The sequence below is a fragment of the Hyaena hyaena genome, unplaced genomic scaffold, assembly GCF_003009895.1.
Source record: "Hyaena hyaena isolate Hyena2069 unplaced genomic scaffold, ASM300989v1 scaffold_1867, whole genome shotgun sequence".
Classification (NCBI taxonomy): Eukaryota; Metazoa; Chordata; class Mammalia; order Carnivora; family Hyaenidae; genus Hyaena; species Hyaena hyaena.
In genome coordinates this window covers 83,578-104,811 of record NW_024082498.1, presented here as the reverse complement: position 1 = coordinate 104,811, position 21,234 = coordinate 83,578, and the positions used below count along the sequence as shown (strand labels likewise).

At 55.0% G+C, this 21,234-nt stretch overlaps 2 protein-coding genes across 6 annotated transcripts; one reads left to right on the top strand and one right to left on the bottom strand.

The window, feature by feature from the left end:
* Positions 1 to 213: 213 nt before the first annotated feature.
* On the top strand, positions 214 to 9,122 carry TRIP10 (thyroid hormone receptor interactor 10). 3 transcript variants are annotated; one of them, XM_039225021.1, is made up of 15 exons: positions 214 to 280; positions 1,464 to 1,579; positions 1,664 to 1,720; positions 2,562 to 2,709; positions 2,792 to 2,854; positions 3,076 to 3,180; positions 3,302 to 3,430; positions 4,024 to 4,170; positions 4,286 to 4,480; positions 5,508 to 5,675; positions 5,941 to 6,050; positions 8,066 to 8,198; positions 8,410 to 8,555; positions 8,635 to 8,756; positions 8,871 to 9,122. In XM_039225021.1, exons 1-15 carry the CDS (start codon positions 257 to 259, stop codon positions 9,017 to 9,019), a joined length of 1,812 nt encoding a protein of 603 aa, XP_039080952.1. In that variant the 5' UTR covers positions 214 to 256; the 3' UTR covers positions 9,020 to 9,122. The 3 variants fall into 3 exon arrangements, with proteins under 3 accessions (XP_039080952.1, XP_039080954.1, XP_039080955.1); XM_039225023.1 differs by lacking the exon at positions 1,664 to 1,720; XM_039225024.1 differs by lacking the exon at positions 5,508 to 5,675.
* A 421-nt stretch (positions 9,123 to 9,543) lies between these two features.
* Positions 9,544 to 20,574, bottom strand: SH2D3A (SH2 domain containing 3A). 3 transcript variants are annotated; one of them, XM_039225025.1, is made up of 10 exons: positions 20,483 to 20,574; positions 16,519 to 16,654; positions 14,570 to 14,919; positions 14,152 to 14,228; positions 12,089 to 12,573; positions 11,868 to 11,983; positions 11,582 to 11,756; positions 11,392 to 11,503; positions 10,937 to 11,122; positions 9,544 to 10,173 (listed from the first exon to the last, which is right to left on the bottom strand). In XM_039225025.1, exons 2-10 carry the CDS (start codon positions 16,585 to 16,587, stop codon positions 9,992 to 9,994), a joined length of 1,752 nt encoding a protein of 583 aa, XP_039080956.1. In that variant the 5' UTR covers positions 16,588 to 16,654; positions 20,483 to 20,574; the 3' UTR covers positions 9,544 to 9,991. The 3 variants fall into 3 exon arrangements, with proteins under 3 accessions (XP_039080956.1, XP_039080957.1, XP_039080958.1); XM_039225026.1 differs by having other exon boundaries at positions 9,544 to 10,152; XM_039225027.1 differs by lacking the exons at positions 14,570 to 14,919; positions 20,483 to 20,574 and having other exon boundaries at positions 9,544 to 10,152; positions 16,519 to 16,571.
* Between the last annotated feature and the right edge of the window lie 660 nt (positions 20,575 to 21,234).

The window sequence follows — 21,234 nt, the reverse complement described above, 5'->3', positions numbered from 1 at the left end:
CCAGGGGCATCGGATGGCAACGTTCCTTTAAGAGGGGGCGGGGCGTCCGTAGGACCCCGCCTCCTTGGGGGTCCCGCCTTTAGGGCGCTGTTCAGGGGCTCCGCGCAGATGGGGGGCGTGGCAGGGCCCGCGGGGGCGGGGCCGAGCCTGGAGTGGGCGGGCCCGGGCGGGCGGGGCCGGGCGCACCGCCCCGAGCTGAGTCTCCCGGCGGCGGGCGGCGGGGACCGGGCGCGGCGGCGGCTTCGGCGGGAGCAGCATGGATTGGGGCACTGAGCTGTGGGTGAGTCCGATCGGCCTGGCTCCACGTTCCTCCCTTTCTGGAGTCCAGAACCCCCATCCCCTTTGCTCCTGCAATACCTTAGCGGGAGCTCGGAACTCTCCCCTTCAGCGACCCCTGGAGACCCAGCTTTCCGCCCTCTCTTGGAGTTTCCCAGGGCGTTTCTGGACGCCCTGGGCGAAGGGCGACCTTGCAGGAGCGGAGTGGGGAAACTGAGCGCGGGGTTCGGAATGAGGAGGGCAGAAGTCCTGGGACAAGGCCGGGGCGGCCGGGCGAGGTCACCTATTTTGAGCACCCTGGCTGGGCCGGCGGCTTATCTTACGGCCCCTGGGTCCCTGCCCGCCGCCCGCCTGTCCGGCTTGGGCGGGGGAGGGGACCCTCTGGCCACTTTCAACTCCACGTGGGACCTAGAAGTTCTGATTGCCCTTCCGGCGCCTCCAATCTACACCCTGGAGCTTGGGACCCTCGGGTGGGGGGGAGGGGGCTGCGAGGCCTCGCCTCGCCTCGCAGCCCCCTCCCCCAACCTGCCCCAGGCACAGGGAGGGGCTGCCCCCAGGCCACCTCTACTCTCTATTCTGGAAGCCCCAGAAATTCCCCCGTATCCTAGCCCGGACCTCTGAACCCTCCTTTTTATGGGGGCGGTGGCATCCCTGGGTTCCTGGGTGCAGCGGGATAACTAGATTCCTTCCCCCACAACTCTGGCGTTTCTTTTGGAGGTGCAGTGGACTCTGGGGGAGACGGAGTCATATTGGGAGGGTACCCCGGGAAGCTTGGCGACCCGAGGAACATGGTGCCCGTGCCCTGGACATTCTGGGGCCCCCCCAAGCTGCAGGGAACCCTGCCCCTCTGGCCTGACTCACGCCGGGCCGGCCGGATTTTCCGGAATCTGGAGGGGGGGATTAGGGGAGCCAGGGCTGGGGGAGTGGCTCTGCCCCATTCCACACCCCTCTTGGCGGTCTGGCGACCGGGACCCTGTAGTCCGGCTGGGGCCCCGCCCCTGTTCCCTGGCCCTTCCCGGGAAGGGGAGGGGGTTCCCGCCGGTTTCCTGCCCCCCCTCCCGCGCCGCGCCGGGGCGGGGCCGGGAAGCCACTCCTTCTCGGAGCTCAGAGCCTTGAGGCTTCTCACGCCGCCCGGTCGGCCAGCTGTGGGGTCCCAACATCTTGTTCCGGATCCTCACACCTTCCAGGATCAGTTTGAGGTGCTCGAGCGGCACACGCAGTGGGGGCTGGACCTGTTGGACAGATATGTGAAGTTCGTGAAAGAGCGGACCGAGGTGGAGCAGGCTTATGCAAAGCAGTTGAGGTGAGCCCTTAAGGGGAACCCACCGTGGGGCTTGGGGGAGCTGTTGGAGGGCTAGGGGCTCACCTTTCTGCCTCTCTCTGTTAGGAGCCTGGTGAAAAAATACCTACCTAAGAGACCTGCCAAAGATGACCCGGAATCCAAGTAAGGATAGAGAGGAATTGCAGGGCTAGATTTGGGGGGCCCCCCGAGGGTGTGGGTCTCACTTTCTCTCCCTCAGCTAGGCTACACAAGCAAGTCCCTCACTTCTTGCTTCAGCCCCCACCTAGAGGGATGGCACGGGTACAGCATCCAGATTACCTGTGTTGAATCCTAAATCCGCTATTTTCTAGCCCAACTACTTTGAGCACCCGGCTCAAGTTTTCCATTTTCCTCTATTAAGTGAGAGAGAAGCTCCAGAAGTTACCAAATGAGTGAGGCTGGGCAATCGACTGCTGTTTTATGCCTCTGTTTTCCTCATCTGTGAGATGAGGATGATGATGATGACCTTGTAGGGCATATGCGAAGATTAACTGAGATAATGCATTGAAACGGTGCCTTGGCAATAGTGTCATAGGAACATTTCGCTTTCCCCCAGGTCCCCAGTTCCAGAATCCAAAAAGCTCTAGAAATCAAGATTGTGTTGGTAACTTGTCTGGCAGCAACTTCTGACCTAAACGGGCTTGATGTTAGTTACATCCTTGGTCTTTATATCACTTAGTGTGAATATTAATGCCTCTGGCTGCAAACACATTTGTGGTGTTTGATGCTGCTCTGATCCCACTGGGTTGATGCATAAAAGATGTCAGCATTGTATCCCTTTCTAAACCTGAACAATTCTGAGTTCCAAAATGCATCCCACTGAAGGGTTTAGGATAAGGGATGCAGACCAGGATTTATGGTTGCTTCCGGGAGGAATGTGTTGGGGCTTTTTCCCTTTCCTTTATGGAGGTGGATCCCTGGGGGGCCTGACTTTGGCTTGCCGCCCTCTCCCATCTTGCCCCAGGTTCAGCCAGCAACAGTCCTTCATGCAGATTCTCCAGGAGGTGAATGACTTTGCGGGCCAGCGGGAGCTGGTGGCCGAGAACCTCAGCGTCCGCGTGTGTCTTGAACTGGCCAAGTACTCACAGGAGATGAAACAGGAGAGAAAGATGGTGAGTGATTTCCCCCTCCCTGGGTCTTCCGAGGGGCGGCTTACTGTGATCCAGGTGAGCCTAACCTCTTCTGTTGGCACAGCACTTTCAGGAAGGCCGTCGGGCCCAGCAGCAGCTGGAAAGTGGCTTCAAACAGCTGGAGAATGTGAGTTTGTGGGTGTGGAGAAGGGTGGCTCTGGCCCTGCGGGTAGCTGGGACAGGGGGTTGCTGATCACAGAGCTGCCCAGGTTGTCTAGCCTGGAGCCTCTTAGTCCTGTCGGTTTCGGCCATGCCCGTTGTCCCCCGTTTGCGGGGTGACTTCCCGCCAATCCCTGAAACCTTGGTGGCTTCTCACGCTACTACCTCCTGGTTCTGCCCCCGACGCAGAGTAAGCGTAAGTTTGAGCGGGACTGTCGAGAGGCTGAAAAGGCAGCCCAGACTGCGGAGCGACTCGATCAGGATATCAATGCCACCAAGGCTGATGTGGAGAAGGTACTTGTGGGGTCTGGGATGGGCTTGGTGGGGGGAGCCGGCGGCAGCGGGGGGGTGCGAAGGGAGTCTGGCTGGGATGCGGCCAGGACCTGGCAGCGACCTCTCCCTCCGTACTCCTCAGGCCAAGCAACAAGCTCACCTTCGAAGCCATATGGCAGAAGAAAGCAAAAATGAGTATGCGGCCCAATTGCAGCGCTTCAACCGTGACCAGGCCCACTTCTATTTTTCCCAGATGCCCCAGATATTCGATGTGAGTGTTCCAAGCCCCCGGCCCCACCCTCCTGAAAAACCCCCAACGCGAACCAGCTCTTACATAGCTGTCAAAACCTTATCTGCAATGTCCCGATCTCTTGGTCGAAAAGCAGCTAGGAAAACAACCAGTCACAGCAAGCTCTGTTTACTCAAGCTGCTCTGCCAGGGGTGTCTTCCTCTTCCTTTTGAAAGGCTCCATTCGTTCTTCTAAGCCCCAGGTCTAACATCCCCTCCGAAAGGTCTCAAATTTCCCCTCTTTTTCTTTAGCCTCCAGCTCTCCTCTTTGTCCCAACCCTGGGGCTGGCAGTATCTGTGCAAGGTCTGCTCTTTGTTTGCTGTCACCAACTTTGAGGAGCCTTTGCTGACTCCCCGGGCAAGGCGGGAGCTCCTCAAAGGCCTCTCTGAAATCTCCCGTGTCCTGTGTCTCCCCCACAATGACCGCCCTGGGCCGGAGGTCTGTTTGATTTTGTGTCTTCCCCACCAGACAGGGCTCGGGGCTGGGGCCAGTGTGGAGCCTCATCGTGTTTGGGACCTGGATCCCTGCTGCTGCCCCCAAGCCCCCCATTAGCGCCCCTGTCTCTGCCCCCGCAGAAGCTGCAGGACATGGATGAGCGTCGGGCCACCCACCTGGGGGCTGGGTATGGGCTCCTGTCTGAGGCCGAGCTGCAGGTGGTACCCATCATTGCCAAGTGTCTAGAGGGCATGAAGGTGGCTGCGGATGCCGTAGATGCCAAGAACGTGGGTGTCTGGTCCCGGGCGAGGGGGCTGACTTGGGGGGCAGTAGGAGGACCCCAAAGGCTCAGCATCTCGTTTTGCCCCTGACGGCCCCCCACCATCGCCCACCCCCCCACAGGACTCCCAGGTCCTAATTGAGCTGCACAAGTCAGGCTTTGCTCGCCCGGGTGACGTGGAATTTGAAGACTTCAGCCAGCCCATGAACCGCGTACCCTCAGACAGTAGCCTGGGCACCCCCTCTGATGGACGGCCTGAGCTCCGAGGCCCTGGTCGGAGCCGGGCCAAGCGCTGGCCCTTCGGCAAGAAGAACAAGGTGGGGGCCAGGGCCCTTGGGAGGGGGAATGTGAGTGGGGACAGGGGGCCCCCACTGAGTCAGCCCCAGCCGCCAGGACGCTGAGTCCCGGGCAGGAATTTTCCTCTTGGCTGCTGGCCCGGGCTGGAGGGAAGGGAGGCGGCCGGGTGATTGGCCTGGGAGTCCCCCAAGGCTGAATGGGGTACAGGGGTGGAGGCCTGTGGTGTCTGTGTGCTGCTTCTCAGGATGCTAGGAGAAGACCTGCTTCTGGGGTTCAGGACTGGGTGAGGGCTCCAGATGCTGGCCCTGGGGACTCTGGGCCTGTGACCCTCAGGCTGTTTTTTTCTTGGGGATTTTGGCCTTTAATGTCAAGTACATACCTGGATACCCATTTTATACCTGTTAGACACCCCCCTCCCCACGGTTATATCTTTAGACACCATCCCCCCTGACCCCATGGTTATATCTTGTGACTCCTGTTTTATACTTTTGATCCCTCTTGACATCGTTTGACACCCCTTTTCAGTTTGTACATGAGACTCCTAGCTTAGACCCCACCTGTAGACCTCCCAATCCTTCATGCCTTCTACCCTTCTCTTGGCTTGCCTTTGACCTCTGTGGCCATATACCTGTGTGAGACCTTGATTCCTGCATGCATCTCCCTCTGCCTCCTAGACTGTGAGCCCAGAAAACTGGGTGCACGGAAACCTAGGCCTCCCTGCCTCCTACCCCCAGGCCCCATGCTTAGGTACTGGATATCGAATTCAGTGGGGGTGCGACATTGGGGGGGGAGGGGTCCAGCCTTCTGGCTCACAGTCTAATGTCCTCCCCACCACATCCCAGATTTTTATGTTGCTCTTTGCATGCATTTTCTGTGTGTGATTGTGCATCTTGAGTTCTGGTTTTCTTACCGTTTTTGTTTTTGTTTTTGTTTTCTTTTCTTTTCTCCATTTTGTTTTTCTGTTTTCTTTATTACGTTTGTCATCCGTCGTTCTCTACATGCTCCCACCCCTCCTGACCCATCCCCCTCCCCTACCCCCGTCGGTAGCCACGCCCTCCACCCTTCTCCCCCCTGGGGGGCCCCCTGCCCTCGGCCTTGCCTAATGGACCCCCATCCCCCCGCTCCGGCCTCGACCCCTTGGCCATATTGAGTGAGATCAGTAAGTCGGTCAAACCGCGGCTAGCATCCTTCCGCAGCCTTCGAGGCAGCCGTGGGGTAAGTGAGGCCTCGGGGGAGGTGGAGGAGGGGACAGCCCCAGCCCACCCAGCGGCTGGGTGGCGGGACCCCGGGCTCGCTTCCTGCCGCTGGCTGGGCCCCCTCCTCCAGTTGTCAGACCTGGACCTGCTTTGCTCTTTGCATGGCCTTGCCCCCCAAGAACCTTGGGTGGGGAGGAAGGTGGACTTGGTATGTCTTAACAGTGTCTTAGAGTCTGGAAGCTTAGAATCCCTGATCCCAAGGGCAATGTCTTCTGACCTTGCAGACAGTGGTGACTGAGGATTTCAGCCACTTACCCCCAGAGCAGCAGAGAAAGCGACTTCAGCAGCAGCTGGAAGAAAGGAGCCGTGAACTGCAGAAGGAGGTTGACCAGAGGTAAGGCTGGGGGCGGGCAGGCAGTGACCAAAATAAAATAATAAGTGAACCTGACCAGAGTGGTGCTCAAAGACCTTGCCAACAGACCCCAGGCCCCAGTGGTTTTATAGGTGATTTCTAACACACTCAAAAGGAAAGCGTTGACTTCCCCTCTTATACAAGTCATTCCAGCAAACAGAAAAAAGCGAAAGCTGCCTGCTCCTTTAGGAGGCTGGTGGAATCCATTCCCGTATCTGTTAGCAAGAACTCAAGAAATCGAACGAAATTCTGGGTTTATTTTATTTCACTTAGGATCTTAAATGCAGAATCCTAGCCAGACAAACCCAATGACGCATTTTTAAAATGATACAGCATGTGATGACATTGGCTACACCATAGTGTGGGTGTATTTAATGCAGTGGAACTGGACCAGATGCTTCAAAATGGTTTGGATGGGAAATTTTGTGTTCTGTGTATTTTACCATAACGTAAAAAAAAATTTTTTTTTAAGTTTATTTAGAGAGAGACTACGTATAACAAGTTCATGAGCAGGGAAGGGGCCGAGAGAATTCCAAGCAGGCTCAACGCTGTCCATTCAGTGTCCATCATGGGGCTCAAACTCAACGATCCGTGAGATCATGACCTGAGCCAAAGTAGGAGGCTTAACCGACTGAGCTACCTGGGCGCCCCCCACAATCAATCTTTTTAAAAGATAAGTCTTGGGGCGCCCGGGTGGCTTAGTCGGTTAAGCGTCCGACTTTCGCTTGGGTCATGATCTCGTGGTTCGTGGGTTCGAGCCCCGCGTCGGGCTCTGTGCTGACTGCCAGCTCAGAGCCTGGAGCCTATTTCGGAGTCTGTGTCTCCCTCTCTCTCTGACCCTCCCCTGCTCACGCTGTCTCTCTCTCTCCTAGAAATAAATAAAAATATTTAATAAATAAATAAATAAAAGATAAGTCTTAATCAATTGGGTGTTGTCCCAGTAATGCAAAGATGATTCAATATAAAAACGTCTATTAGTCTCATTTACTACATTAATTGGCCAAAAGAAAAAAAACAAAACAAAACAAAACATACGGTTATCTGCTTAATACCTCAAACACTTAAAATACTAACAATAAAAAGTCTGCCAGATTGAAAAAAAAAAGAAAGTCTATACTCACTTCTTCCAAGCAACAAGATCCTCCCTTCCTAGTCCCCTTACATAATAAGGATGACGTTTGCCACTTGTGGACAGACAGCCAAATTCTATTTTGCCGTTTGCACAGAACCTCTTGTACAAAACTTTTATTGGTGTAAAGTTCTATATGGAACTTTGTAGTTCCTGAGTTTTTATGATGTAAGGGTTAAGGGCACAGCTTTGGAGTCAGGACAGACCGGCCTTGAATTCCAGCTGGTTTAACCTCTCTGTGCCTCAGTTCCCTCATCTGTAACATGGATGCCATATTAGGACTGAGAAGAAGTTGAAACCAGGTTTGACATGCTTCAAAGCTGTATGCTTGTTACTACTACTGCCTGTATATATATTCCTGGAGGAAACGGGGACCAGGGGCTAATGATAATAATAGTTAGCATTTATTGAGTGCTTACTGCATGCCTTACACCATCTCAAACCTATTACCTAGATTCACCGGAATTCCCAAGTTTTCCTGAGACTGAGCAGAGAGGCAGGATCCCGATGAGGGCTTATTTAGGGCTATTTTTTTGGATGCCTGGAACAGGGCCTGGTATGCAATAGGTACTCGGTATTTATCTGGATAAAAAAAGACACTGTTATAATTTTCCCAGCTATTCCCATGAGCCGTGTGTATCATTGCCCCCATGTTCCAGATTTGTATCCTGAGACAGATGTTCAGTAACTTAATCCAAACTCACTAGCATATGCCCAGACAGGGATTCAAACCCAGGCGGTAAAGCACAAGCGTTTGAGATTTAACCGCCGCCTCGTCTTGCTGTTTGTTCCTTGAAGCAAAGCACATGTTTGTTTGCTTGTTAAGTCCCACGGGACCGTTCTTTCTGATCTGTCTGTGCCATCCCAGAGAAGCCCTGAAGAAAATGAAGGATGTATATGAGAAGACACCCCAGATGGGGGACCCTGCCAGCTTGGAGCCCCGGATCACGGAAACCCTGAACAACATCGAACGGCTCAAGTTGGAAGTGCAGAAGTATGAGGTCAGGGAAGACCCTGGGGAGGGGTGGGAGCCAGCGGGCCTGGCTGAGTCACTTCCTGGGGGGGGGGGGGACAGGGAGGTGTTGGGGGGTGCTCCAGCTGTTTCTCATCACAACCTTGGGTGTGCACGGGTGATCTCAGGAAACCTCCAGGCCCGGAATGGGCTGACCCCGGAACCCTGCCCTGGAATTGACTGTGGCTCCTTCCTCGCAGGCTTGGCTGGCAGAAGCAGAGAGCCGGGTCCTGAGCAACCGGGGTGACAGCCTGGGCCGCCACACCCGGCCTCCAGACCCCCCAGCCAGCGCTCCGCCGGATGGCAGCAACGGCAACAACAGCAGATCCCAGGATAACAAGGAGAGGTGAGCGGGGAGAACAGAGTGCGGTCTGCCCCCAGGACCCAGGAGCCCCAGCCTCACCTGCTCTGCTCTCCCCGAGCAGCTCTGAAGAGCCCCTCTCGGAGGAGGGTCAGGAGGCCCCCATCTACACGGAATTTGATGAGGATTTTGAGGAGGAGCCGGCATCCCCCATAGGTCACTGCGTGGCCATCTACCACTTTGAAGGTGAGGACGGCTGGCGGGTCACAGTTGCGGGGGTGGGGGAGGGGGGTTGTTTTTGGCTCCGTCCTGTTTCAAAGCCCCTGAAGCAGATCTGAGCCCACTGCCGCTCCGTGACAGGGTCCAGCGAGGGCACCATCTCCATGGCCGAGGGTGAAGACCTCAGTCTCATGGAGGAAGACAAAGGCGACGGCTGGACCCGAGTCAGGCGGAAACAGGGAGGTGAGGGCTACGTGCCCACCTCCTACCTCCGCGTCACGCTCAACTGAACCCTGCCACGGGCGCGAAGAAGGGGGCTGTTGGCTGCTGCTTCTGGGCCACGGGGGGCCCCAGGACCTACGCACTTTATTTCTGCCCCCGTGGCTTCAGCTGAGACCCGTGTAACCTGCTGCCCCCCACACCCCCACCCCTCATCCCGAACGGACCCGCTGTGCCTTCCACCATTGATGTACATACTCGTGTTTCAGATCTTTTCTTCCTGCCGCTGGGCTAGGGCCATTTTGTTTTATATAAAAAATGACCTAAAGGTTTTGGAGTCTGTGCCTTATTAATAGATTTAGAGCCTGAGGCTGGATAAGCAGATGCCACCCTCCTTCCTGGCCACAGGGGGCGCGAAGAAAGGGAAGTAAACTTGGGCAGACCTTGGACAAAACTTCCCGGAGCTGGGTGCTTGTGACTTCAGTAAGAGGAGAAAAGCACCAAACATCCCCCTTCCTTGTTTGTGTTCATGGCAGCTTGACTGAGAAAAGGTGGTGGTGAGGACCTACCGCATGCCAGGCATTCTCCACCCATGATACATAAACTCCTGAGCTTTAATCCCCATGACAACCCACAGAAAGTACACAGCCTCTCTTATGTTGAAGGCAGGCACAGAGAGGTTGAGCCATTTGCTAGAAGTCACACAGCTTTTAAAAAGCATTTGAACTCTGGCTTCAGAGGAAGAGATCTGCGCATTTTCTTATTATGAAAGCTTCATGTTCACCATTTGTAGGTTATATGCAGGGAGGCGGGGGCTGGGATGGGACGTCCAGAGTCTCCAGACCCCTGGGTCTTCTAGCGTGAGGGAGAAGGCTGTCCCTCATGCTAGGATTCACGATCGTGTTTAGGGAGCAGGATGGGTTCTTGTGAATCTGGCCCCCACTTTCTGTGAGGTGGAATGGGGGTTCCCAACGCGTTTGGCTGTGTGAGCAGCTTGGGGCAACTGGCTGGGTGTCCCAGTGCGAAGAAGGGGGTCTGTGCTTTCAACTGTCCGGCTCGAGACGCTGTGAAAGGACACTGAGTACGCGCTGGAACTTCTCAAGACGCACGGCTTGTGGTGCCACGACGCCTCGGCTTCCCCAGAGCAGCCTTTGCACGAAGCCTGTGGTCAGGGCCTCCCTCAGCTGCGGGTTCGGACGGAATCCTGGGGCCGGGGCCAGAAGGGCTAGGGGCGGGGTCCAGGCTCCAGGCTTGCCCCCACCCCCCTCCGCGCACCGGCCTTCTCCCAGGGGAACTTTCTCCCAGCAGGGACCTGGAGGGACTGTCCGGAAGCTCTGGACGGCTGGGCGGGGTTGGCAGCGAGGGGGCTCCCTGAGTCCCTCTGCAGGATGGGGGTGGGGTGGCTAAGGAGCGCCGCGGAAACCTACAGTGCCAGGGTGCAGGGGGCGGTCTGTCCCAGGCGCTGGATGCCGGGGCTTAGGGGCTGCGCCTGGAGACGGAGCCGCCTGGGGGGCAAGATTCGGAGTCTGGGCCGCCCAGCACGACACGTTCTGGGGGAGGCTGAGCCTTTTTGGAGAGAAGAGAGCTAAGGTCGCCAGAGAAAGCGGGAATGAGATTCTGGAGGCTGGGCCGCCCCGGGACTGGAGGGATGGCTCTGAGCGCAATGGGGGCGCTGTTCTGCCAGACTGAAGGCGTGGCTCATTTTGGAGAGATCCTGGGGGGTGGGGGGGGCAGGGCCGCGTCAGGTGGGAGCCGGCGACTGGGAGTCCGTGGACGTGGCTCGGACAGTGGCTCCCCCCACTGTTCCTGTCAACATTGTTGGCTCCGACGCGGGGACTTGGGCTCAGAACTCCCTGGGGGCCGGGCCGTCCAGTGTGGGTGGGACTCTGGGAGGCGGGGCGGGAGGCTCTGGTCCCTGGCCCGGTGGGGTTTTGGGGTGCTTGGAAAGTCCGGATGCTCCAGCAGCTGGGAGCAGAGGGGGAACTCACCTCGCAGGCGCCGGGCCGCCGCCTGGCGGAACTTGGGCGCGTCCTGAGCCGTCCGACGCGCCCGCTGCAGGGTGCGCAGCAGCCGCTCGCAGCTTTCGTCCAGCGGCCCCTGGAGCTCCTCGCCCTCCAGCAGGCGCACCGCGGGTACCACGTGGGGCAGCGCCACCTCGCCGGGGTCGCAGGGTCCTACGCGGGAAGGGTTCTGGGCTAGGCTTGGGGCAGAAGGTGGGGTCTTGGGCGAAGAGGGTGGACCCTCCTCGGACCCTCTTCTGAGTCGAGGAGGCCCCTAGGAAAGAAGCCCAGGAATGCAGATTCCAGCCTAACACGGAGCAACTGGGTCAGGGGACGTCGCCTGGGGCCGGGGGCGGAGCCTAGGACAGAACCAGGGGCGGGGCCTAGGACTGGATTAGGGTACGGATTAGGGTTCATGTGGACCTCCAAGTGATGCCACTCACCGACGCCCTCATCCAGCGCTCGCATCAGAGGTTTCAGCTCCTGCTCGAAGGCCAGTGCGGCCTCTGTGTGGCTCCTTCGGAGGTGGCGCCACGTGCGTTCCAACCGGGACACCTGGAGGAGGAGCCCTGAATATGCTTCCTCTTCCCTCTTTCCTGCACTCAGGCTTCCTCATTTCTGCTCCCCACGCACCTGGGGCATGAGCAGGGCGCCCATGACGGCGGCCAGTCCAGGCAGGTCCCCCGCCGCCCCTGGCCCCAGCGCCAGGGCCAGCTCCACCAGGCCCCGAAGGGTGGCCGCGCGCTCCTCCAGCGGCCCTGCGCAGCCCAGCACCGCCACAGCCCCAGCCAGCGCCAGCGCCTCGTGTCTGCGGGGTGGAGGGCAAGGGTCTGGGGCAGTGGGAGGGTTGTAACTCGGAGCTGAGGGGCGGGGGTGGGGGGGGGCGGAGGTTTGAAGACCCTTCAGGTGGCCGGCTCACCTCTCCAGAAGTTCTAGCCTCAAGCGATGCCCATGGGGAAGCGTGAGCAGCTCCAGGCCTGAGGCGGCCCCCATGGCATCCCGCTGAGCCTTGGTCACTCCCAGAAGCCCTGTAGCCTGGGGGGAGTTAGTGGGGGTGTCAGTGGAACAGAATGAGTATATGGGTGTGAGGGGCCAGCTTTAGCCCCTGTCTGGGGAGGAGGGACCAGATAGGTGACCCACCTGGCAGTCCACCAATAGTAGGTGGAGGGCAGTGCTCCCGGGATGGTGCTCCAGGAACAGGCCACGGAGAGTACTCAGGACTTTGGGTTCCAGGGGCCGATTCTGGGGGCCCAGCAGGCAGGAGGGGTAGTTAGGGGGGCAGAAGGAGACCTCAGCCTGTGGTCTTACAAAATTTCTGTTTTCTTCCTCCTCTTCCTCTTCGGCTTCCCACCACGGGGCCTCTGTCTCTGGGCTGCTGTAGCCCGGGGGTGTTCTTTGGGCACTGGGCATTCGGGGCACCAGCTCACAGTATGTTGGGGGGCATCCAGACTCATCACGTAGCACCAGCGAGGGTGTTCGAGGGGGCTTGGTTGGTGCCTTGGCATGAAGCTGCCCATCGGAGGCCCTGAGGCTGTCAGCAAAGGACCCCAGGGGAGCTGGGGCCTTCAGCAACACGGGGTCACTACCCATCCGAGGGAGGGCACGCGTGGGCTTGGCTGAGGCTTCTAGGGGTCAAACAAGAGGGAGTGAAGGGGGTACACAGAGAAGATAGCTGGGGTAGGGGTCTTCCTGTGATACCCCCCTCTTGGTTCATGCAGTCAATAACTAGGTATCTTGGGGTGGCTTTGAACTTAAAAAACTTCATTGATCTAAATGCTACACACTTACCAATGGTTTGAAAATGAACTTTCTTTGACAATTATATATGAATTCTGAATACTATGGTTTAAACTCGAATTCTTCTGTTTTTGCCCCTCTGACTGAAGATGGGAAGTACATACAAAACTAAAATAGAGGGGCGCCTGGGTGGCTCAGTCTGTTGTGTCCGACTTCGGCTCAGGTCATGATCTCACAGTCTGTGAGTTCGAGCCCGGTGTGAAGCTCTGGGATGACAGCTCGGAGCCTGGAGCCTGATTCAGATCCTTCTCTCTCTGCCCCTCCCCTGCTCATGCTCTGTCTCTCAAAAATAAATGAACATTAAAAAAATTGTAACAAAGAAAATGAAAATAGGAACAATTATTCAAAATTCACAAGATGACAAAAGCATCAAAGAAACAGAATTCATCAAACTTTCAAACGATGTCTTTTGAGGTTATTAGAACTTAAAGCTGCACCCAGCCTTCTGGGAGACTCTGTATTTACCAAGCATATACATAGACCCTCTTATAGGGGCTCAAAACCTTCCCACTGTTCTGGCTCACCCTACGTAAAGGCCAAAGTCCTCAGAGTAGCCAAAAAAGGCTCCTGAAATCTGAGCCCCAGATGGTTCAGCTAGACTCACCTCCTTTTGGTTGAATGAACAGTTCAAACTCTTGTTTTGGTCCCAGGATCTTTGCATTGGCTGTTCCTTCTTTTTTTTTTTTTTTTTTTTTTAAAGTTTATTTATTTTGAGAGAGAGAAACAGAGAGAGAGGGAGAGAGAGAATCCCAAGCAGGCTCCATGCTGTCAGTACCGAGCCCGACACAGGGCTTACTCACAAACCATGAGATTGTGACCTGAGCCAAAATCAAGAGTCAGATGCTTAACTGACTGAGCCACCCTTTAATGGGATGCCGGCACCACCTGTACAGAGATCTTTGTCTTTCTTGTTGAGTGAGATATCTCAGCATTTAGCACAGTGGCTGGCGTGCAGTAAGGGCTCATGTGGAATGGGGGGAAATGGGCCTGACAAGCCACAAGGAGCATCTGAGGTAAGACGGTCAGGGTCGGCTGCTTTGAGAAACCAAGTTAAATGAGAAGTCAGTAGGGAAAAGATGAGGAGAATGGTCTTTCCCACGGGGAGTATAGCAAGTGCAAAGATCTTGAGGCAGCCCCAACAAGACTGTGTGGCTAGAGTGAGGAAGGGGTGTGGCAGGCATTATTAGAGAGCTCAGCATGGTGAAAGTACACAGAGCTTCTGGGAATAATCATAAACCCACATTTTAAAGCCCTCACAAAGTTCCTGTGTATTTGTTAATCACCATGACAATTTTGAAAGCATTACTGTCCTCATCTTCCAAGAGGTTAAGTCACTTGCCCATATCACTGAGGCAGTGAGGGGCAAAGCCACCTCTGAGCCAAGTGCTGCCCTGGGAGACCCTTACCTGGACCACAGTGATCTTCTCCTGACCACCCCATGTGCTCCAAGCCTGCAGGCTGACTGTCACTCCGCTTCCTAGCCCTGAGGGACAGACATGAGGGAGATGTGTAGCAGGGCAGCCCCCACGGATGCTCAGAAAACCCCATATCCACCCATTCAGGATTGGTGGGCCTCAACCAAGGAGTCCTACCCACAGGGGACACTTGGCAGTGTCAGGAGACATTTTTTTCATTGTGACAACTCGGGGTGGGGTGGAGAAGGTGCCACAGGCACCTAGTAGATAGAGCCCAGGGGTGCTGTTCAACATCCTACGATGCACAGGACAAGCTCCAGCAACCAAGAGTGATCTGACGCTAAATGACACAGGTGGAGGGATTCTGGGGCATTGGGTGTCACCCGAGAGGCAGGGGGACTGTGATTACCTGGGCAACTCTGTCAGAGATGGGCTGTCTCGGAGGGTGTCCTCACTAAAGCTGCGTCGAATGGGACCTTGCCGTGTCACCGGCCTGGAGGCCACCGCCCCTGTGGCCTGGGACAGTGGACGCTGCCCGGCCACATAGCTGAGAACCAGGGAGGTCAGGCTTGGGAAACGCTCATCCTCCAGCTGAAAGAGGGCTGTGGGCCGGCCTGGCCGGGGACGCAGGGCCACACGGAGCACCTCGAAGTGCAGGGCTGAGCCCTGCCAGCGGCAGGAGATCACTGGGTGGCCCCCACGGGACCCGGAGGCACGAACCAAGAAGTCCCCATCTTGCTGAAGGAGGGCCTCAGCCTTCTGGGGAAGGAGGAAAGGGGGCAGGGGGCTTAGGCATGAGCCCAGACCAGCAATCAATGGTGATGCGTAACCCCCAGCCCCCACCCAGAAAAGCCACCCCAGAGACAGGGTAGTTTTGCATCAAACCATCTCCCCTTTCCTCAGGGGCACACCTCCGGAGTACATTTCCCAGGCTCCTTTGCAGCTCGTCATCATTCGATATGATCTGGCCAATAGGATGAGGGCCGAAGTGCTGCTGGGAATGTCCCAGGCCTGCCTCACAAGACCCTCCCTTCTGCACAGTCCTACAGGCTCTGTCCCCTATGTGTCAGGAAATGTCCCCAAAGCCCTGGTGGAAGGCGGAGCCACAAGATGGAAAGAGCTTGGCTCCTGACTGATATCCGGAGCTCTGCATTTCCTGCTCCTCAGCCATCTCATCTTGTAACACGAACAAGCCCATAAATGTCTCTTGTGTTTCGCCAGTGACATCTTGGGGACGTTTGTCACAGCTGCTGGCTGACATTGACTAATGCAGCTCTCAACCTGGGTAAATGCACTAGGCTTTGTACACACACACACACACACACACACACAAATACTGGGCCTTTCCAAACTGACTGTGACCTCGAAACCCTCCTTTATTAAAATTCTCAAGCAGTCTTATGCCAGCCATGGTGGCTGGTGTTAAAACAGGGGCTGGGGGCCATGACACCACAGGGAGAGGCAAAGCAGAGCTGGTGATGGGGGCTGGGGGCTGAACAATAAATATGGTGGATGCCCATAGAGCCCATAAATATGGTGGTAGCCCATACTACACACCAGGCTACATGCTGTAGGCATATGAACTCATTTAATCCTTTTCCAAGGTTAAGCAGTAGACACCATTATTCCCATTTCACACATGGGGAAACTGAGGCCCGGACAGGTCAAATACCTTGCCCAAGGTCACACAGAATGTAAGTTGTAGGGCTGGGATTTGAATCCATGGTGTCTGGCTCCAGGGTGTGGAATTTTAACCACTAAGTGACACTGACTCTTACAATTTGACTGTATGCCCAGGGTCCAGGACTCCCGAGGGTGACAAATAAGTTAGGGATGAGGGTGGGGAGACTTGAGTTGAGAGGGAGATGCCATGAGTGCTCAGAACTGATAGAGCACGTACTGTGTGTCAGGACCTGTTCTAGACCCTGGAGGCACAGTGATGAGTGAGACCAAGGCCCTGCCCTGCACCACCTAGTGGGTAGGACACCAGACAGACAAGCACACATGAAGGAAGATGAAGAAGATAATGTCTAAAAGTAAAATCAATGAAAGTAATAAGAAAGGGAAATGGGGCCCTGGTGGCCACACGTGCCTGGGACCCACAGGGAAAGACAAGCAAAGCCAAGGAGTCAGGTTTGGGGGACATTAGGGCCCCTTTGTCACCCTCAGCCATACTATCCAAGAGAAAATGGTCATTTAAGTATAACAAAGCTTGAAGACAGTCCCAGACCCTCAGCCACCCCTTCCAATAGACCTTGACCATAAGTCCCTCATTCAGGACCCGGGAGTCCCCACCAGGTCAGGGCAGGGGAGGCTGCCCATCAGATGGTTCTGAGGCTCTGCAGGAAGCAGAGGTACCTGACGGGACAGGGGGCCATGGTACCAGGGCTGCCCGGCAAAGTCCTCTCCATCCTGTGGCACCTGCATGGAGCTCTTGGGGACAGAGGGTGCAAGGGTTGAACTCTGCACTTCGACAGTCCTCCGTCTTCCACATCTGTAAAATGGGAAGAATTATTCCTGCCTCCTAAACTTCTTGAGTGGCCAGGTCAGCCCTTCCATGTTCTTCAAACCTTATAATGTAACTCTGTGTGTGTATGTGTGTATGTGTGTGTGTATAATATTAATATATTATATTAATTATTATTAAATAATTATTATATTACATAATATAATATATTAATATATAATTAATAATATGTATAACCATATTCTAAATTAAACAATTTACCCAGTCTATATATATATATGCATCAAATTTTGTTTATATGTGTGTGTGTGTGTGTGTGTGTGTGTATGTGTATGGTAGATACATATAATTGGGCTATGATTAAGTTTAATTTAGAATTTGCTGTGATATGTGCATTCCCCGGGATTCTTGCAAAGGGAGAAGACCTAGGCTTTGCTTTCAAATGTAATGCAATTTTAAAAACATGTTTATTTATTTATTTTGAGAGAGAGAGAAAGTGTGTGAGCAGGGGAAGAGCAGAGAGAGAGAGGGAACGAGAATGCCAAGCAGGCTATGCACTGTCCACTTGGAGCCCCAGGCGGGGCTCGATCCCAGGAACCATGAGATCATGATCTGAGCGGAAATCGAGAGTCTGACGCTTAACTGACTGAGCCACCCAGGTGCCCCTGTAATGCAAATTTTATGCAGATGACATGATACTATGTTTTATAAAAATTTCATTAACTATTTCACTCAAACTAATATTTATGGGGCACTCATAGTGTGCCAGGTGCATACTCTAGCCACTAGAGGCCCAGCAGGAGCAAAATAGGGGTGTCCTTGGGGAGCCGCTGTTCTAGGGGGTCAGAAAGCAGTTAAGTAGGGGCGCCTGGGGGGCTCAGTCGGTTAAGCATCCGACTTCAGCTCAGGTCATGATCCCACATTTTGTGGGTTTGAGACCGCTTCGGGCTCTGTGCTGACAGCTCAGAGCCTGGAGCCTGCTTCGGATATTGTGTCTCCGCCCCTCTCTGTCCCTTCCCTACCCCCACATTCTATCTCTCTCAAAAATAAATAAACATTAAAAAAATATTTTAAAGAAAATAAATAAGTAGATGAAGGAGTAGATAGGTCAGAAAGAGATAAGTAGAAAAATAAAGTCAGGGATGAGATATGAAGTTACAAGTGGTAGACGTAAGATTTTCCATAGGGCAGCCGGGAAAGGTCTTGATCAGTATCAACTGGGAGGATTGTGAGGGAGGGGCCAGGTGAAAGAACATTCCAGGCCAGAGGGATTTATTTTATTAATCTATACTTCTTAGCATCTATGTGCACATTCAGGAATTCTTAGGATATAAAGAACATCTAACCCATACATGGCTTTCCAATGTCACACCATTTAAAAAAATTGTATGTACGTATTTATGTATTTTGAAAGAGAGAGGGAATGAATGTGATCGGGGGATAGGCAGAGGGAGAGGGAGGGAGAGAGAGAATCTTAAGCAGGCTCCACACCCAGCACAGAGCTGGATGCAGGACTCAGTCTCATGACTGTGAGATCATAACATGAGCTGAAATCAAGAGTCACCCACTGAGCCACCCAGGTGCCCCTTAAATTTTATTTTTATTATTATTTTTAAGTAATCTCTTCACCCAATGTGGGGCTCAAACTCACAACCCTGAGATCAAGAGACACACGCTCCTCTGACTGAGCCAGCCAGGTACCCTTTCAATATAATACCATTAAAAAAAATTTTGTTTATGGGGCGCCTGGGTGGCTTAGTTGGTTAAGCGTCTAACTTTCACTTAGGTCATGATCTCACGGTTCGTGGGTTCAAGCCCCGCGTCGGGCTCTGTGCTGACTGCCAGCTCAGAGCCTGGAGCCTGTTTCAGTCTGTGACTCCCTCTCTCTCTGACCCTCCCCTGCTCATGCTGTCTCTCTCTCTCTCTCCTAGAAATAAATAAAACATAAAAAAAAAAAATTTGTTTAATGTTTATTTATTTTTAAGAGACAGAGACAGAGCATGAGAGGGGGAGGGGCAGAGAGAAAGGGTGACACAGAATCTAAAGCAGGCTCCAGGCTCCAGGCTGTCAGCACAGAGCCCGATGAGGGGCTTGAACCCACAAACCGCGAGATCATGACCTGAGCTGAAGTAGGAAGCTTAACTGACTGAGCCACCGAGGCGCCCCTATAATACCATTTTTAAGGACAATAAAAATACCGCATTTTCTAGACATGTCAGCAAACAGCGATTTTGCCTTTGCAGTTTCTGACATTTTGGAGCCGATACACTTTGTTATTATTATGGCCAAATTTAGGTCTCTGACATTTTGGGGCTCCCTTGACATTGTGCAGGCCTTGGGCTCTGTGTGTCTGGTGGAGAAAACCTGCTCTGGGTGGGACGGAAGCAGGCCGTCTGCTTCTCACTGCCTCCGCCCCTAAGGTTTTCTGGGCCTGATGGGCTGTGCAGGGAAACAGCACCAGGATTCTCACATTCTGAGTCAGCAAGGCTGAGGGCCAGGAACGGGCAGGAAGTTCCCAGACCTGCCCCAGATGGCTTTAGGGGTGGGGAGCTGGGCAGGGAGCTGTCCCCAGGTGCTGCATACCTGAATGCCAGGTGTGTCTCCTGGATGTCTGTGTACTTCCTGTTTGTCAGCTGGGCCAGACCAGCCTCTGTCTTGACTCCCCCAACCTCAGCTTCCTCTATCTTGTGCCCTCTTTAGTGGGCATGCAGGTGGGTCACTGACAAGGCTCTGGTTAGTTTGGTGGGTGGAAGCTTGGATTGGTGGGGTTGCTCAGGGTGGGCACGGGTCAGATTCAGATCAAATAAGTCCTCCTCCTGCCCTTCATCTTTTGGAATAATTTCTGGATATTTGGGCAGGGGAGAGAAGAAGGGAGCAGAATCAGGAAGAGAGTGGGGTAGGGGCAAGCATGGGGAAAAGAAGGGGGCTATTCATGCCCTATAGACCACACCCATGTGCACACACAGGCACACATAGACACATGCACACAGTTAGACAGGGGTACTCAAACTTGACATTGAGCAAACGCTGATTGGTTGAGCACTTACTGTGTCCAGGACCTGTTCTAGACCCTGGAGACACAGTGATGAATGTGACTAAGGCCCTGGCCTGGACTGCCTGGTGGGCAAGTCACACAGCAAACAACACACAATGAATAAAGAAGGTAATGTCTAAGAGTAATCACGGAAGATGATAAACCAGGAGCATGGGATAAAGAAGGCTGGAGGAGGCAGCTACTGTAAATAGCGTATCGTCAGGCAGGTCTCTCTCTCCAGGGGACTTTGGAGCTGAGATCTCAGTAAAGGGAAGGAGACAGTTACACAAAGGTTTGGAAAAAGGACAGATAAGGTGGTGGGGGAGGGGACAGCAAGTGCAAAAGGCTGGGGGTGAGATGGAGCTTACTTCTAACATTTTACGTCATCAAGGGGGCCACTGTAGCCGAAACGCACTGGGCAACCAGCTAAGTGGAGGTCGCCAGGCATGAGATCATTCTGGTGGACCCCGAATTTTTATCTTAGTGGGATGCAACAGGGGTTATGGAAGAGTTTTAGATGAGGGAGGGGCGACCCGGTTTGTGCTTTAAAAAGATTGGTCAGGCAAAGTGGCAGCCTGGAGGCTTTCCGTGTTCCACAGGTAACACGCTCAGAGGAGCACTTCCAGGTACGCCTAGGCACATGGCCATGCGTGACGCACAGCGACTCAATCAGGCACCCGGCGACCCCTTCTGTGTCCTCTGCTGCTCAGGGACCGACACCTCGACCCTCCCTGCAGACCAGTGACCCCACCTGGAAAAGAGAGGACTCTCCCACCCCAATAATCCCCTGACTCTGGATGTGCCTGGGGCCCCTCACTCACCTGGGCCGGGACCCGCGGAGCTGGCGAGAGGCTGGGGCCGGGCCGAAGCCTGAGGCTCTGCGGCTCCGGGCCCCTCCCTCCCCGCCCGAGCGGGCCCAACCTTCTCCGGCCGCGCCCGGCGGGAACCAAGCCCATTCACCTGGCCCCGCCCCCCGAGGACCCCGCCTCCAACGGTGGCCTCCCAGGCTCTGGCCCCGCCCCCGCCCCACCCCCTTAGAGGCGTTCTTGGCGCTAACCACGCCCCTTGGGGGGGAACTACCTCCCATAAACCACGCCCCCTTAGGAAACACCGCCCAGCCTTTCCCTAGGGCCCCGCCGCCTGGAACGTCGCTCCACCCCCATGAGCTGGCCACGCCCACACTCTCCTCTCCCCTCTTAGTCCCGCCCCTTAGAGCTCTGCTCCTCTACTCCCCGCAGGCTGGTCCTAAGTCCCCCTGACCCCTAGAGACGAGGTAAGGGGTGTCGCTCTCCTCGCCTCCCAGGGTTCCGCGCGGGGCCAGGGCGGCCCCTTACGGGCTCTCTCCAAGCGCGGGTGTGGCGGCTGCTGTGACGTAGAGAGAGGTGCGCTTCCTCCGGACCGTCCCCCTGGGTTTCCGGGAAGGGAACTCCAGTGGGTGTCGGGTTTGTGGAGACAGATGCGGGAAAACACGACATCCTCCACCAGTAACAGCACGAGGGAGATGAGCTAGGCTCTGGGGGGTTATGGATAGGAGACACTCGGGTGGTTTCCCTGGTGGGAGGGGAGCTTCCAT